General features: G+C 34.5%; 1 protein-coding gene across 3 annotated transcripts; it reads left to right on the forward strand.

Moving 5' to 3' along the window:
- Positions 1 to 254: 254 nt before the first annotated feature.
- On the forward strand, positions 255 to 14,281 carry LOC117115966 (splicing factor ESS-2 homolog). Of its 3 annotated transcripts, none has more exons than XM_033259864.1 (9): positions 255 to 408; positions 5,124 to 5,307; positions 7,327 to 7,498; positions 8,242 to 8,397; positions 9,082 to 9,354; positions 10,134 to 10,382; positions 11,056 to 11,156; positions 12,595 to 12,710; positions 13,862 to 14,281. In XM_033259864.1, the coding sequence occupies exons 2-9, from the start codon at positions 5,188 to 5,190 to the stop codon at positions 14,193 to 14,195; spliced, it is 1,521 nt and encodes a 506-aa protein (XP_033115755.1). In that variant the 5' UTR covers positions 255 to 408; positions 5,124 to 5,187; the 3' UTR covers positions 14,196 to 14,281. The 3 variants fall into 3 exon arrangements, with proteins under 3 accessions (XP_033115755.1, XP_033115763.1, XP_033115774.1); XM_033259872.1 differs by having other exon boundaries at positions 286 to 435; XM_033259883.1 differs by having other exon boundaries at positions 297 to 408; positions 5,128 to 5,307.
- The last annotated feature ends 3,887 nt before the right edge of the window (positions 14,282 to 18,168 follow it).

Genomic DNA, 18,168 nt, shown 5'->3' on the forward strand with positions numbered 1-18,168 from the left:
AAAGCACCGAATGTAATGTTAATAAAAGCACCGAACGTAATGTAAAAAGCACCGAACGTAATGTAAAAAGCACCGAACGTAATGTAAAAAGCACCGAACGTAATGTAAAAAGCACCGAACGTAATGTAAAAGCACCGAACGTAATGTAAAAAGCACCGAACGTAATGTAAAAAGCACCGAAACGTAATGTAAAAAGCACCGAACGTAATGTAAAAGCACCGAACGTAATGTAAAAGGGCCGAATAGCAAATGCGCCGAACGGAAAAGAGCCACCAAAGGCAGTAACGGCGTTCCATACAAGAGGGCGAATGTTCTTTGGGGCCTAGTGTAGGCTTTGTAGGATTATTGCAAAGAGTATATAAAATTGTGACACTTTTTTCGTTGCTTGGCACGGCTACTAGTGTAGTAGTAAGTTTGAAATTGTGGTGTCCCTAGGTAGGCCTAAAATAATACTTTTTTTAGGGCCTAGGCTGGAGGCCTAAAGTAACAAAACTAGGCGGCCTAGTAGGCCTAGGGTAGGCCTAATGTATATTAATAATAATAGTATACTAGGCCTATACGCCGTACAGTTTCGCATTTAGGCCCGTAGTAGGGCCTACTTGAATAGGCCTAGCCTTGTCCTGCCTAGGCCGAGTACCCAAAGCAGCCTGTATGTACCCACGTAAACCCACTAAGGCAAACCCAAAGCCATTTTTGGCTATCCCCGACCCACGTCATTTTGGCTAGAGCGTACCAAAAGAATTGCCGACTCGTAGCTGGCCAATATCATGTCTTATGATAAGTGTTTAAATTGTATTTATTTTTAACATGCCTAGGCCTAGTAGTAGTAGTATTAATAATAATAATAATGAAATGCAGGGTCAGGCTGGTCAGGCTCACTATAAACGTGCAAATCGTATTAACATTTGACTTCAAATAGTTTTTTCACAGCATACCCTTTAACATTATAAATACATTTGATTTGATATGCAATAATGTAAGTTACTGAACCAAGTGTTAAATAATAGATGGTTGTAAGACGATTTTCTACAACTGAGTGTAAAATGTACCTAAAAATATCATTATACATAGGATGACAAATAAAAAACCAGTGGGGAAAAAGTGCCACACCCAAATAATTACACATTTATGTTGTTTTGAAAAATTGATGCTGTAATAATATAACAATATATTTAATCCGGTTGATACTTTTCATTTTTGCTCACTAGAAGTAAACAAACAACATATGATCTTCCCCATTAAAAATCTACAGAGATGCTCTGGTAACAAATGACATAAATTTGTTAAACATACACTTCCAATGATAATCATATTATGTATGTAAATGTAATGAAAGTTTCATATAATTATGTAATCATAATAATAATATAATAATAATAATATATTAATAATATAATTATGATCATGAGTCTATCGTTATAATTATAATTTCTCGTGAGTATATACAGTACATGTTATTAAAAAATAAATGATAACCATGCATTCAAAATGAGCGTGCATTTTTTCAAAACTATCATAAATGACTAAGAGTATTTTTGTATATAATCAACGACAAGAAGATTTGATTTGTTTTTATATTTATTTTAGCTATGGTTTTTGAGAAAAAAATCATTGAAGTAGTCGATAATATGTTCTTTTTTTAATGTTATCTGGTTAAGCCCCTAGTTTTGCTCGTTCTTTCAATTTGATAAAGTTGCATAACCTACGGTACGTTACCAGGATTACTCATCTAATAGAACATTTAATAAAGATGATTGCAAACATATTTGTTGTCATCATATCTATTTGATGTTAAAGAATGTTGATTATGTAAATTTATTTAGTGTAACGTTTGCTTTATCATGAATTTACTCGCGATTATAATGTACACATAATATTTTACTGTAATATACGTTACCATCAAAATAAATCAGAAGTACTCTATATGCAATAGGAGTAATTTCCATGAATGATAGCATTCCTATAGAGAGTCACTGTATGTTAGGATATATGTAAAAGAAAGTAAATATATCAGCCAATGCCCATGTTTTTATTAAATGATGTTTATTACATGCTACATCAACAGTAACATACATTACCGTATGTTTTACACGTTACTTTTCACAATGTAATATTCCTTTCAACTAGGCCTACTGTAAGCTATTGCCTGAAATTTTCAATTTAACATTTCATTATAAATATCATCTTTTTTGTTAACTAAATATAGTAGAGACACAGCCTACAATAAATACTTAAATTGATTCACTTTAATGATGGGACCAACGTAGGACCAACGTTCAAGGAAAACACGAAGTTGGTAAACACAAGGTTCTGGGTGCCAATTGCTCAATGCCATTTTTTTCTTAGAAGGTTCAAAACTTTCATTTGTCGTTGGCGGTGTAAATAACGTCATTTATAATAGTTTTATGCTCTCTATATCTCATTAATATAGATTAATATTCCGAAACGTAACGTAGGTTATTGTAACGTAATTTACCTTTCTAATTACAATTACTGAATTAAACATGATTACCTACTGTAACACCAATGATGAGTTACTGACGCTGTATCCATGCTTATTACTTAACTTCTGTACTTCTCACGTTTAGTTTGGTTCAAATTCTTGAACTGGTATATGAAGAAATCAGGTAACATATGTTTCACTGCTTAAAAGTGACAATCAATATTTCAAGTTTAAGACCATATTTTGCATAGATGACTATTCTACTTTTCCGAACTAACAATACAGTATTCATAACATCTTATACTAAGCAAAAATTATTAATATTAGTTTTCCTGCAATAATATATGTTTTTCCTAGCAATTATGATTATGTAACATAAATTATGTGCATTAGGCGACACAGATAAACTGTACTATAACCATACTAAACCCACCTCGATTTAAAAAACTTAAAGTACAAATTGACAACCTTCCAACCAGCTTACAAATTGGTAACTATAAGCCCTGTGGTACACAGCATACCTTGAATGGCAGATTGCTAAAACGGTATTTTATCTGGCGACAGATGAATTTTGCATACTCATGACTATAAATATTGTCCTAACTCTGTTGTTAGTTATCAAAACTCGTTTAACATACGTTACTTTTCACAATGTAGTATTCCTTTCAACTAGGCCTAAGCTATTGCCTGAAATTTTCTATTTAAAATTTCATTATAAATATCAACTATTTTGTTAACTAAATATAGTTGAGACACAGCCTAATAATAAAGCGTAGTGACCAACCTTCGAGGGAAACACAAAGTTGGTAAAAACAAGGTTCTGGGTGTCAATTGCTCAAAGTCATTTATAATAGTTTTATGCCCTCTATTTCATTAATATGGATTAATATTCCAAAACATAACGTAGGTTACTATAACGTAAAATACCTTTTTTAATTACAATTACTAATTAAACATGATTACTTAACACCAATGATGATTTAATGACGCTGTATCCATGCTTATTAACTACTTCTCGCGTTTAGTTTGGTTCAAATTCTTGAACTGGTATATGAAGAAATCAGGTAACGTATGTTTCACTGCTTAAAAGCGACAATCAAAATTTCAAGTTTAAGACCCTATTTTGCATAGATGACTTTTCTACTTTTCCGAATTAACAATACAGTATTCATAACATCTTATACTAAGCAAATATTAGTTATTACCTTAAAGTTTTCCTGCAATAATATATGTTTTTCCTAGCAATTATGATTATGTAACATAAATTATGTGCATTAGGCGACACAGATAAACTGTACTATAACCATACTAAACCCACCTCGATTTAAAAAACTTAAAGTACAAATTGACAACCTTCCAACCAGCTTACAAATTGGTAACTATAAGCCCTGTGGTACACAGCATACCTTGAATGGCAGATTGCTAAAACGGTATTTTATCTGGCGACAGATGAATTTTGCATACTCATGACTATAAATATTGTCCTAACTCTGTTGTTAGTTATCAAAATGAAATGAAAAATTGGTACACTTTCTAATATATTGTGGTCTTTTGAATTTTGGTAACACTTCCCACGTTATTATCATATTTTGTCATTCCCAGTTGGGGAAACATGGGCGACCGGGTTTGCACGATTATAGTGAGCCTAACCTTGCAGTACGTAGGCCAAGGTACTGCAGTATGTAGGCCTACGTACGTTAATGAACAGTGGTGTATCTAGAAGTCTTGAAATGGGGGGGGGGCTCGATGATCAGTTGAGGGGCGCTAATTTGCAAAATATGGTGATTTTAGGTGATTTTTAACTACTTTACTTGACCATGATTTTTGGGGGGTGGGGGCGTTAGATATGCCACTGTTAATGAACTATATAATCAACTTGAGCCCCAATTTACTGTGGATTCTCTAGGCCTATTTAAGTAATTATCAAAAGATTTTTGAATGCAAAGCCGAACTACCAGGTAGAGTATATGCCAAAATGAAAGAATTTTCCTTTTTCATTTTTATGAAAACAAGCGTAAATATAACTAATGATAATTTACTAATATAATGGCAATAATATAAATGACATAATAATAACAATAATAATTATATACTGTAGGTTTTTTTCAGGGTGAGTTGGGAGAGCATCAGGAGCTTAAGCCCCCCACCGAACAGGTCAAGTCCATTGGACAGAGCTCGCCGGGCAGTCAGACTAAAAAAATATATAAAAATAGGCCCATGCCAAATCAACACATACCTGTCACAGTCTGAGAATGTCATTTCTGACCATCCAAAGGTTCCTCTCCTTTAAAAAATCTCATTTGGGAGGTGGAACACCCTCTAAAACCCTTCTCCCAGCTTGGGTCTACGAGCTCAAGCCCCCCCCCCCCCCCCCCCAAGAAAATATATCCTAGAGCCGCCACTGACCAAGTGTGGTCTATTGTATAGTCTTGTGTATGGGCAAACAAATGAAATATGGATTGAGAAACAATGGGAATTTATTCTGATGAAATTTTCAAACTGTTCTAGATATGAATGCGATAGCACATAAATATTTTTTTCAAGGATAATTATGGATTCTATTTAAAAAGCTGCGTAGGTGATTTTATTCAGGTAAAAATGATGATTGATGCTTTGCTAGATGTACATGTCTAAGCAAGTTTTGTGAAAATCAACATAACTTGGATTTGTTCTTTTGTAGATAGAATATTTTATATCCAAGCACTGATGATCTTAGGTCTTTGGCCTAAACTTTGCATAAGAAGATGGCATTAGTAAAGGTTGGAGAAAAGGCACTGGAAGCTGTAAAGGCTGTGGGATCCACCAAACTAATACAGCACAGACCACCTAAGAGGAAAGTGTTAGATGAAGATGCATATATTACAGTAAGCTTACAGTATTTTAATGTTTAGATAATTATTTGATTTTTCTTTTCTCATTTTATTGTGTCTACTGCCACTTTTGGGGGTCAGTAGACACTTTGCTATCGTCTGACAGTTGATTGATATTGAGTAAAATCTGGTGATGAAATGATGGGATGGGTCATAAGCTAATGATAAAAGTGATAAAAATGAAAAGTAAGTTTATGAAAATATGATGCCATGCGAGATAAACTGTCCTAGAAAATTTTACTAAAAAGTCAACAACATGTTACTGTACAGTTATTCAAGTGAATTGCCAGCATGGATGAATTAAAAGAAGCCAAAAAAGAATATTACCCTTTTACACTGCAAAGCAAAATTCCGAACACAACCCGGGATTTTGCAATACCATTGCTAGAAACTCTTTAGGTGTGGTTGGTGTAAACATCAAAAAATACAACCTGGGTTGCCAAACATCCCAGGATCGATGTGCAGGACACATTCAGCGTGGGACAACCCAGGTGAATTCCGGAATCGCTAGTGTAAACAACACCGAATCCAATTCCGGAGTTAGGCCTTACCTGGTGCCTATCGCAACTGTGGTCAGGTAGGCCTAAATTTTGCCAGCAACGGGTTAGGCCTAGACACTCAAATAATAATAATAATAATAATATGTCGTTCTTATATAGCGCTTATACAAGGTCTCTAAGCGCTTCACATTACTACCCCAGTCATTGGATCAAACACATATGGAACACATTGAAACACCAAATTAAATTAGTAAATGAAATTATATTATCATTCGGTAAATTGCAGCTAGTAATCAGCGCAGGTTGTCTTGGAACCTACCAATTAAACCCTATGTGCTCTGGTATAGACTCGATATCAAAACTGTTAATTTAATTCACATAATTTTAAAAACTATCTGCATTGCTTCAATATTGACAATAATTGCGGCTTCGTCACGACGTGGAACTCGAACGAAGTGATGATCACTATCGCAACAAAAATTGAGGGCGGAATTGAACCCAAGTTCGTTGCCAGTGAAAATGGGAGCAACCCGGACTTTTTCGTTCAATATGGGAAATGTATCTGGGATCACTCCGGAATTAACACAGGTTTATTCTGCCCTTGGCAGTGTAAAAGTGGTATATGTCAAGAAGTAGACAAACGACTGTTGGGATCTTATTTTTAACAAGGATCTCCTATGTTGGTAAACTAGGATCGTCGTCTCGGCGCTATTTAAATCTGTCGATAATACAGTATATGCTTGGTACTACAGGAGATAAAAATTTTAAGCTTTACTTTTTTTTTGGTTAAAACTTGGTAAGTAACTTCTGCCTTTGTTTGCATTGCCATTTTTGTCTTGAAACATAAACAATGGAACAACCAAACATTATATTAATAAAATTTAGAAAAGTAATTCATATCAGTTTTTTGTGTCCATATTAATAAAACGGTAGCTGATTTAATCAGTAACTGAAGTGCACTTTAGCTTTTACACTTGTGCATACTGTGCATTCTATCTGTAATAAAGCCCTTCTGTAATATTGCTATGATGTTGAGTATACAGGTAACAGCCATTGACCGGATGTAAATGGCGAGTGTCAGGGCTTATTAATTATATGAAAATGGCAGGTGAGCGCACATCTAATTTTGTTTTAGGCAAGTGATTATTTTAGTGAGAGGGAAATTTAAGCTTCTGTGGTGTTCAAAGCAACACAAAATACATACTGTATCCTACCAGGAAACACTCCCACAGTATCTGGAGTTTGAAAGGTGAGTGATTTTCAAAACCAAGGTGCTCTATTTTTCACTTCCCTCAAGAATTTAATAGGTGATGTCATTTTTAAAATGTGAACTAATCAGAAAAATGTCAGCATATCTTGAACCAGCTGCTTCAAATATTATTTCATATGTATAATTTCTTCTATACTGGGACATGTGTGTTGCTTTAAAGATGTATTTTTATGTAGTTGATAGAAGGAATGAGATACATAGGAAAACATCCAGATGATTTTGATTGTCATTCTTTTTCTCTAGGATCTTGAGAAAATTATCCAGAGAGATTTTTTTCCAGACCTTGAGAAATTACACTCCCAAGTAGAGTACATGGAAGCCAGAGACAATAATGATGTCACTAAAATGAGAGAGATTGCAATCAAGCTACAAGCTTCAACTGTACACAGGCAACAAACAAACACACCTGCACAATGTAAATATACATAGAGTATGTTCATGTTATTGTGCAAAGAACGTCTTGCCTGCCATATTTATTGAAGTTTCTAACATGAATTACTGCTTGTAATAATTCAGTGAAAAAGCAAACTGAAGTATAGTGTATTCTGCTATAACATATCATTATACATCAGTACTAATTATTATTATTATTATTATTATTAATATTATTATTAATTTTATTATTATTATTATTTTACTAAAACCTGCCATAAGGGGAACTTAGACAATGGAAAAATTAGAAAACGTTTAGATGTTAAGGGGAAAATAACATGACGTTAAGGGGAAAATAACACAAAAGATATTATTATTATTATTATTATTAATATACTGTAAGTTACACACAAAGTACTGCAGTTAATTTGAATGCATTTTAAAGACTCAGTACAATATTTTATAATTGCCAGGCTCTGCAGAAAAAATGAATGTTTGATATGTTGTAGAACTGATTTTTCCAAGACACAAAAAGTGTTTGACGAAAGAACTTGGGAATGGTTAATGAGATACAATTTTATAAATATTTAAATCTGGGGAAAAAGGTGGTGCAACCACCCTTTTTCCACCTTCCCCCCCCCCCCTTCCAGTTTTTATATATTAAAAAACATATCAAACATTTTTTCTCCAGTTCTACACATATTAAAACATTTTTTTCCTCTGGAATCTAAACATCATTTAAATTTATAAGTTTGATTGCTTTCACTTTTTTTTTTTTTTTGTCAGTTGAGCAGGCTGTTACCCCAGCAACATTTGAGACTCCTGATATGAATGCTAAATCACTTCAGACACCCACAGCAGACAGAGGGGGTGTAGATAGACTGATCAGCAATCCAGAGCCAAGTACAGCCAAAGACATCCAGGAAACAGAGAAAGATAAAGGTATTGATAATTCATCTATAAAACATAAAAATAAAAATTGTAGAAAATGAATTTAACATTTAAAATATTCTAGAAATATATTAAAGATGCACTATCAGCCATGAGGCGAAATTTTTTTTTTTATAATGTGTTTAACGAACCAACCGGCTTGGCTGGTAATCAATTTAAGGGGTGTTTTTTTTAGTAAAATGTTTGTAAGTCAGTAAAAACTACTTTTTTTTATCTGTTCCTTGTTGGATGCTAATAATTTATTTGATCTTTCAAATGAGCTATTCAAAATTTTATTTAAATTTTTGAGGTATTTTCTTGTCTTTTAACTGATAGTACATCTCTAATTACAAAATGGATATAAAACAAATAATAAGAACATAATAAGTATAAGCCATGAACATACAAAATACAATAATAAATAATAAAAATATATCTTATAAATTATTACTGAATTCTGATATATCCATAAGACTCATTTTTCTCTAAAATGCCATCATACAAACTGTAATGTTTTTTGAAAAGCATACAAATAGAAACAACAAATATGAGTATGGTAAGTAGTCACTTCTATGATAAAAGAATGTTTTTGTTTAATATTTGACCAATTGGACTCTCCATACTAAAAGTTGAAATTTAAGACATTTACTTAATTTCTAATGGACCATTACCTGGAATTTTCTTTCTCTTCTTTAGGAAACTCCAATACTGACTTATCATTGGATAGATACTTGAGCAATTATACAAGTGAAGATAATGCTTCATTTGGAGACCTCATGGAAGCTGCATCTGACCGCCGTCGGGAAAAGAATGCATGGTTATACGAAGAGGAAAAGCGTCTAAAAAAGGAGAGTGAGCATCTGCTGATGTTAAATGGGCCAGAATCACTGGCAATAGAGGGCTCTCCAGCAGCTGGCCTCAACTCATGGACTTACAAAGCTAAAAATTCTTTGATGTATGTGCCAGATGGTAAGTAAAACACACATCTAGCAGGGGTCACAAGTCTCCTGGAAGTCGTGGGAGTTTCCCAGGAAAAAGTACAGCCTCCCGAACTCTTGCAGGCAAGCAAGAATCTCTCGGAAAACAGATTGCCCATATGCCGATCCTTCCAAATTTAGACCCTTGCATTTGAATAGTGGTATTTTTTATTCATGCAATATTGCTGAAAGAATTTTTCATGAAAAACTAGTTTTATCCAAAATTAAAAAATATTCAGTTGAAGAACATTTTTTAAATGGATTTTTTAAGAAGGGTTTTTTATTTTACTGGTGATAATATATCCAGCAAAGTTTATTATTCAGGATTCGTCTTATCAGAGGCAGATCTAAAATTTTTCAGAGGAATTTTTCAGATGGAAATAAGTAAGGAGTGCTAGATGTAATGGCGTATCAATTTGGCCGGAGGCCCTATTGAAACATTTTGTATTGTATTTAATTGTTTCTTTAGTATGAATTGAAATAAAATAATGTAGTAGCAAAATGGTAGGGCACCCATTGGATCCACCCCTGCTCATTAATGCTTTTTATGAAGATTGAACACAGTATTACAGTAGAAGGATAAGCATCTTTACCAGCAAGCCGCAGCTCAAAAGCAGATTATCTGTAGATACTATTATCAATGCTAATTGTTAGAATATTATTTGTTCCTAATCACTAGATGACACTTAATGGCAGCACTCAAAAACTGTGGCACAGTCTCAATAATTTAAATAAAGAATAGCAGGACTTAAACTGGTATATTTATTTCAGGAGTTGAAGACACTGCAGAGGAAAAGATAAATAAAAAATCTAAAGAAAGGGAGATTTTGTATGAGAACACACGATTCTTATGTAATCCTCATCGAAATAGTGCCCAGTTGGAAGCTAAGGCACGAGCAATAGCCAGCAAAGCTGCAATGAAACAAGGGAAGATTGGACATGATGGGAAAGAAATTTTAGAATCAGAGACACCAAGGGTTAAAGGTTATGGATTTGTATCAGCACCATCACCAGTACCTGGTATGTTAATAGAAACAAAGAGTGTAAATAGAACAAGAGAGCTTCCCTCCCGTTTGTAAATATGTCACTCCCTATTGTGGGATGCTTGCTGCCGTTCGTATGTTTCTTTTGTACCCAGTATTGCACCGCGGACGGTTTGTTTATCTTTATTCTACATGACACAATACTTGCGTAGAGGGCAGTAGATTTCCTTATTTTTCTTTATCATCATACCATTTTGCACGGTGTATATACTGGGTAATAAAGAGAATACAGTGCAAACGACAGGGAGCGTCCTACATTGGCTGCGTATGTTATCATATTTTTATGCGCAGAATAAGCATAGTTAAGTCTGGTTCTATTTATACTCTTTTATAGAAGCAATTCCATGTTACCTTTTTTTTTTTCCTGTAATAATTAATGAGTAATATATAGATTAATGCATACTTAGAAATTCATAAATAAGTTGAACTCTGTACAAATTATCATTTTATTTTGTAATTGTTTTACACAAAAAATATACAGATGTTATTTAACAATGTCGAGTTAATAACAATGTCCTATTACTGTATGACGTATTTTGTAATTGGGATTATAATATGTACTATTGGTTGATTGAGTGGTGATTGGTTGGCTTTATGAATAATTAGTTTGTTGATTGGTGATTATATTATTCAATATTTTTTTTTAATAGGCGTTCATGATTCACCATTAATGACATGGGGTGAGATTGAAAGTACACCAATGAGACTTGATGGTTCACAGACACCTGTCACCAAAACCCTTGGATTTAAGGTACAGAAGCTTTTAATAGGATATTTAGTAGTTGAAAAATATCAACGAAACATACAAGAGTTTTTAATTTGTCTAGATCCCTCAGTGGAATATTGAGAATAATGGTGATGATTACCTTGATGATGATGATGAAAATGTTGACAGTGACAATGATGATTAATGATTTTTTCAAAAACAGGACCATAATGGAATTTTGATGGTTTTGATTATTGTGATGTAATGTTAGGTGAAAGTTTGATGATTGTCTAGTAATAATAATAATATGTAGGTTTTATATACCGTTAAACCTCAAATTGAAGCTCTTGACTCTTTTTTTTTGCGAACTTTGGATGGTCTTCTTTTCGAGACTTTTGCAGAGTAAAGAGGGGGGCTTCTTTTCAAAATGAATGCTGTACATTTTGTGAATTTGAGGCATGTTGTGACGAAATGGTGTATAAGTTGTTGCACAGGCCAGTATTGAGTAAATGAGCTCTAAAATATGGGGAAAATTGCATAAAAATCAAAATAACAGTCTTATTAACCAAGGGCTAAAGTATTAGTTCTGGAAGTGGTCAACAAATCGTTTATTTAACATCGTTTTGATAAATTCTATTAAGCAATGTATGCACAAATAACTTTAAAAAACTTAAAAAAAAAAAAAAAAACTTTAAAAAAATCATGTTTATCTTGACTCCAATTTCCAACGAATGACCTCTCATTTTAATGATCACATACTCAGGTATCTGAAAATTCCAATAACTTGAATTTCAATATTTGCTACAACCTAGCCATTTTGCCACAACATGCCTCATTTGTTCTAAAACACTAAATAAGGCCACTGTAACATCAATCTGTATCATGGAGTGTATATAACTGGCATTAAATCACCTAAACTACTGTATAAACCAAACTTGTTTTTAATTTTTTTTTTTTTTTAATTCATGTACAGGGTATTGTACTACATTGAAAAGAAGCCTATGCTGTCTATGCTACTAAATCTATGGGCTTCTTTTCAAAGCTAATTTGAGGGGTTCAATTCGAGATGAGCTTCATCTCAAGATTAAGCCCACTTGGCTTCAATTTGAGGTTTTACAGTGCTCTATACAACTAAGTCTCAGCACTTTTACACATTATTACCCCAGTCATTGGAACGATGTCCTATGGGGAAATTCCATAGTTTGCTGCATGAAATATATCAGCGTAGTTTTCACTCGAACCTCCTGGTACCAACTTATACTCCTAGGTGGAGAGAAGCAATGCAGTTAAAGTGCCTTGCTCAAGGACACAAGCGAAATGCACAGCAAGGGATTGAAACTCCGACCTTGAGTTTGGGTTATGGGTGTTCGTGATTAGAATGGTTATAGACTATTATGTAGTACCTTAATATTCTGTGCATCAATTAAAACTATATATTCTCTTAAGTTTTGCTAAATGATTTTTATTATTAAATTTTAATCAGATGCCAAAAAATCCCAGGCGGGAGGAATTGGCACGTTCATTGGTGGAGAAAAATGCAAAACAGCACAGAGCTAAAAAAGAAGCTGCTCTAAAAAATGTTACGCAAAGATTCACAAGGTGAGTCGCACATTCTATCACTACCTCCACCTACAAACCTATCTTTCCCTTAGCATTGATTTTGTCTTTCACTTACCTGCATTCATACAGTCTACCATTTCCTCTGACTACACCCAGTCTACCAGTTCCTCTGACTACACCCAGTCTGCCAGTTCCTCTGACATACCCAGTTTACCACTTCTTCTGACTACAACCAATCTACCACTTCTTCTGACTACAACCAATCTACCACTTCATCTGACTACACCCACCGCTTCCTCAGCCTAGACCCAGTCTACCACTTTCTTTGCCAACACCAAGTCTAGCACTTCTCTGTCTAGACCCATACTATCACTTGTATTTATACAGTCTGTTGCTGCATTTGCCTTCACCCATTAATATCATTGTCTGTATAACCAGTCTACCACTTCTTATGCTAACACCCAGTCTATCACTTTATCTGTATTCATCCAATAATGCATCAACTGTCTACACCCATCTATCACTTCCTCTGCCTACAGCCATCTACTTCTTCATTTACCCTGATACCATTGTTCTTCCTTGACCCACTTAAACCCTGTAAAATCATCATATCTGTCTACTCTTCTCAAACCCACTTCACCACTTCTTTAACTAAACCCACATTCATCTGTGTATACCCAGTCTGCTCTTCTTCTCCCTACACCCTCTCTTGTCTTGTCTTGTCTGCTACTGTACAAAATGTCTCTAGTGTGGCTATCAACATACAGACGTCCATCATGCATTAGTCTACTACAATAGCTTACTTCGAGTTGCGAAGCTCTTTGTCTTATTAAATCTTTGTTGAATCGCCTACAACCCAAAAATGAGATACTATTAATGAGAGCTTTCATTGAATTATTAGGAAGCAATCTTTTAACATTTAATTTTAAAATATTAATGTTCAATTAAAACAAGTTGTTTTCAAGGTTCAAGAAAATTTTATCTTTTTATTGTATTCATTAATTGCAGTAAAGTAAACAGTTTTTTTTTTTTTTTCGATATTTGGTCATCAGATTTTGGTACATATTAACTACATGAACTATACAAATCTTATGACAAGAATACATAATAGAGGCTGGAAAATATTTTGTTTGATTTTTTTTGCTTGATATTTATTATGCCTTGTTTTTTCTGTTCAATTTATTATTCAGCCCAAGTTTTGGATCTCTGAACAGTGTAGAAAGAATAAGGACGTTATCACCAGCAGCCCAGCGTCTAGTGAACAGGAGAACTAAAGGCACAGACAAAGCATTAAGAGCAAGCTACACACCATCACCCCAAAGTGCACGAAAAAGTGATAAAACACCTATTTTACAAGCCACTCCAAAAGGCACACCCGTACAGACACCTGTAGCAACATGTAGTGGGACGTCTGGTGGTACACCTGGTAATTTTAATATAGCAAGCAGCAATTCTAGTCTTACAGATAATCTTCTTGATTTGCCAAGGCGAGATTCAAGAAAAAAGGCAACAGATTTCTTCTAACATTTCTATTGAATTATATTTATTATTAACATTAAGCCAATTTTTAGAGAAAAAAAAAACAAATAAAAATTTATTAAAAATCCTGATTTCTGTGTGTACTTTAACTTGATTTTGATGAGGATAGTAATGGTTAATGATAACAGAAAGTGGTGAGAATGATTTTTGATGATAAGTAAGTTTTCATGGATAGATATATATCAATTAGTTAGAAATAGTCCATACAGTTCTTGGTATTCAAACAGCCATTGTCATGCGTTACAGTTACATGAGATATCTTGATGTTTTATACTGCTTTAATACAGGGGTCAAATATTATTTTTGAATATTTAAAACTTGGTGAAAAAGTTGTAAAAAAGGTTGGTTACACTCCTTTTTACCCAACCCCCCCCCCCCCCCCCACAGTTTTTTAATATTCAAAAATCTGTATCTCATTAACTGTTTCCCAGTTTTCGTCAAACAAATTTTTTCTGTCTAAGAAAAATCAGTTCTACAACATATCAATTTTTTCCCTCCGGAGCCTGACTTAAAATACCGGGCACCAGAGAGAAAACATCCATATGTTGTAGGTCCCTACAGCTGATTTTCCTTATACACAAACATGGGGTTTGACGAAAACCTTGTAAACAGTTAAATGAGATACAGCGTTTTGAATATTTAAAAATATGGACACTTTTGTTCCAACTTTTTATTATTATTAGAATTATTATATGGCCAAACCAACTGTATCAGCATTGTGGGGCACAACTCCACATGCAATAAGAAAAAGGCAGTCCTCTTGACTCCAGTAAATACAGGGGAATCGCAATGAGGTCAACCCTTACTAAAGTTGCGATGAATATCATTAACAGGATCTCACCCTTCTATGAGAACCAACTGATGTACCCACTTTGGCTTTAGAACCGGCAAAGTATGTAGTAATGGCGTATACAGTCATTTAATAATAATTTATTCAACATTTCACTTTTGTGATAGTTGCAACACACAATTAAGTGGTGCAGTCAATCTTAAAGTAAGAAAGATTTAAGCAGTAAACAAAAAACAAAGCTCAAAAAAAAAAAAAAAAAAAAAAAAAAAAAAAAAAAAACTAAACAAAGTGCTTAAGTTAAAGAAAACAAAATCAATTTAGGCAAAGCTTAACAAAAGTATACTACGAATACTAAACTAGAATTAAACATAAACAAAAGGCTTAACAAGTAGGCTTATTAAATAGAACAAAGAAAAGAAAACTTAAAGCAACAATGTAAAATCAAATCAGTTTCAAATATGAGTGTTTATCCCATGCAAATTTTAAATAATTTTTTGCAATACTTGTCAAATGCAGTTAAAACGTCATCACTATGATCAATGGTTTCTTCACCCAGTATAAGTTGCATTTAATAGTAATAGTAATAAAAATAGTGTAGTAACATCTAATGTAAGATGCTCAGGGCGCTTGATATGTGGACTAGGAACTTGATCAATGACTTTCTTCGCCCCTAAGGGTCCCTTTGTCTGTGCTACCCGATAACTCGGTACCAGCAACTCTCGTCGTCTACCACAGGGGCTGTCTGTTCCAGTACACCGGGGTCTGCCCCCTACTCGTCTCGAAGGATGTACTGGGTTCTTTATAGTGCACCAGCGGTTTTGTCATCTACGAGTTTGATGCGAGCACCCAAAAACGAGTACGAGTAAGTACGAGCGCACCGAGTTGGCTCGTACCTAACTCGTATCTAATTCGGTACAAACTTGTTACGCTCGTGATAATCTCGTAGTTAACTCGGTGCTGTGCTCGGCATAATTCCTACATAACTCGTAACCAACTCCATAAATTCGTACCTCACTCGTAGCTAACACGTAATAAGCTCGTATAGGTCCTTTCCAAAGATCACGAGTTTTAACTCGTAGAAATCGTACGACTCTTAGGTGAAATAAACCTAGGTGGGAGAGGGGCTAGTTGCATTTAATAGTAATAGTAATAAAAATAGTGTAGTTTTATATTGCACATATATCCATCTAATGTAAGATGCTCAGGGCGCTTGATATATGGACTAGGAACTCGATCAATGACTTTCTTCGCCCCTAAGAGTCCCTTTGTCTGTGCTACCCGATAACTCGGTACCAGCAACTCTCGTCGTCTACCACAGGGGCTGTCTGTTCCAGTACACCGGGGTCTGCCCCCTACTCGTCTCGAAGGATGTACTGGGTTCTTTATAGTGCACACGAGCCATTGTATACACTGGGTCTACGGTTTATAGTCCTTATCCGAGAAGACTTGTTCTACCACCAGAACCGTAGGCGAGCGTGCCGTTCGAACCAGCGCCGATATTTTGGCTATAGCTTGCGGCGCCCCTGCTAAGTGCTCGACCATTCGACTTGCATTTTCTTGTTAATATTTGAATCAGTAAGTTTTTCCCATGTTGCAGACTCAGAACAAGATCTTTTATCAAATTTAATAATGTGGACTCCCTAATAACATCAAATGATATGCAAATAAATAAAAAGTGTCTGACATCTTAGATCTCACCAGTTTTGCACAGGGTACAATGGCCAGATATTTCTTTTGACCATTTACAGGTCCTGCCATCTAGGGGTAGAGTATTTGACTTTATTTTAAAGTTTAAACTTTCCCCTAAAAATTTTTTTTTATCTATGAGATACTTTTCAAGGCTTCGGGTGGATTTTAATTTTAAATAATCTTCTAGTGATATCTTTTGTATGTAAAGTCTGCAATATAGGTTTCAATGGTTCTAATTGAAAACTTATTAAAAGTAAGATTATTAAAATAAATAAAAATGTTCGAACAAGTTGAAATCATGACACTTTTCTGATGTACTGTATCCTTACATAAATTACAGTATGCATGCAAACAACTACAAGAAATGTCATACAAATCAAATCAAAAACTGGCCAGCAAGCCTTTGAAATACTACAACCCTCTACAAACCACCATCAACATACCTTGCAGGGAATTAGGACCAACTGGGCCACGAACAGAGCATAGATAGCAATATCACCAATGCAAGGAACATTTAATGATGTACATGCAGGTTATGCAAATGACCTATAATACTATTAAACAGTCTTGTACTTGTCTAGAATGGTTAGTATATTGCATATGGTGTATGTAAGGAGTTTGGTCTCAACGGGGTCTCAAAATCAATGATGGCAGAACAGAAATGATGGTCTGGAATTGGAAAGAAGAAACTGACTATCCAAATAAATGTAATTAATAGTATTAATTTAATACCAAATCCTTCAAATACCAGGAATCTTAATGGTGTACAATGACGTACACATCGGTGATCTAGAAATTATAAAAAAGAACAGTGTCAACTAAAGCAGCATTTGCTGATAACAAGAACCTTTTGACAAATCGAAAAATCACTCTTTCTACAAGAATCCAATTCCCCAATGGACTTTTAAGAAGAAGATTAACATACGCATGCTATTCATGGAGACCCACACAGCCAGAAATTACCAAGATCTCAACAGTCTATAACAGATCCTCCGAAGTATGATCTCTGGAACGGTTGAAAAACGCGTGAATCCACGAAATGAACAAATAACATAAAAAACAATAAGCAAAACAAAGACGTGAGACCGAAAGTGGTGAGAAACAAAATCTGAAGATGCTACACGATCAGAAGGATCAGACTTTTTAAGCAAACAATACCTATCAAAAGTTCTAGAAAAACATCAAAGACAATGGATTGCCCACTGCATTGGGAGAAACGACGATGATTCATGCAAAATGTTTACCTTCAACAGTACAAAGAACATACTAAAAAGAAGAAATATACAGTTTATCTTTAAATAGAGCTGCACACCATCATATGTTGTGCATTAGGCCCATTAGGTATACTTAATCCGATAGAAGTGTGCAACCCTGCCCATGATGGGCTCCAGGATCCTTCTGACTGACCCGGGAGGAGAGTATGCAAGGGTCCCGTCTTGGGTTGCAGGTTAATTAAACTATGGAAAAAAAAAAAAAAAA

This window comes from Anneissia japonica, unplaced genomic scaffold, assembly GCF_011630105.1.
Source record: "Anneissia japonica isolate Jap-2015-1 unplaced genomic scaffold, ASM1163010v1 scaffold199_len4679917_cov187, whole genome shotgun sequence".
Lineage (NCBI taxonomy): Eukaryota > Metazoa > Echinodermata > Crinoidea > Comatulida > Comatulidae > Anneissia > Anneissia japonica.

Excerpts from the sequence above, each read along its gene's own strand:
- LOC117115966 (XM_033259864.1), top strand. The coding sequence starts at position 5,188 with ATGGCATTAGTAAAGGTTGGAGAAAAGGCACTGGAAGCTGTAAAGGCT. Across the intron at positions 11,157-12,594 it reads CCAAAACCCTTGGATTTAAG|ATGCCAAAAAATCCCAGGCG; the intron begins GTACAGAAGCTT and ends AATTTTAATCAG. Across the intron at positions 12,711-13,861 it reads GTTACGCAAAGATTCACAAG|CCCAAGTTTTGGATCTCTGA; the intron begins GTGAGTCGCACA and ends TTTATTATTCAG.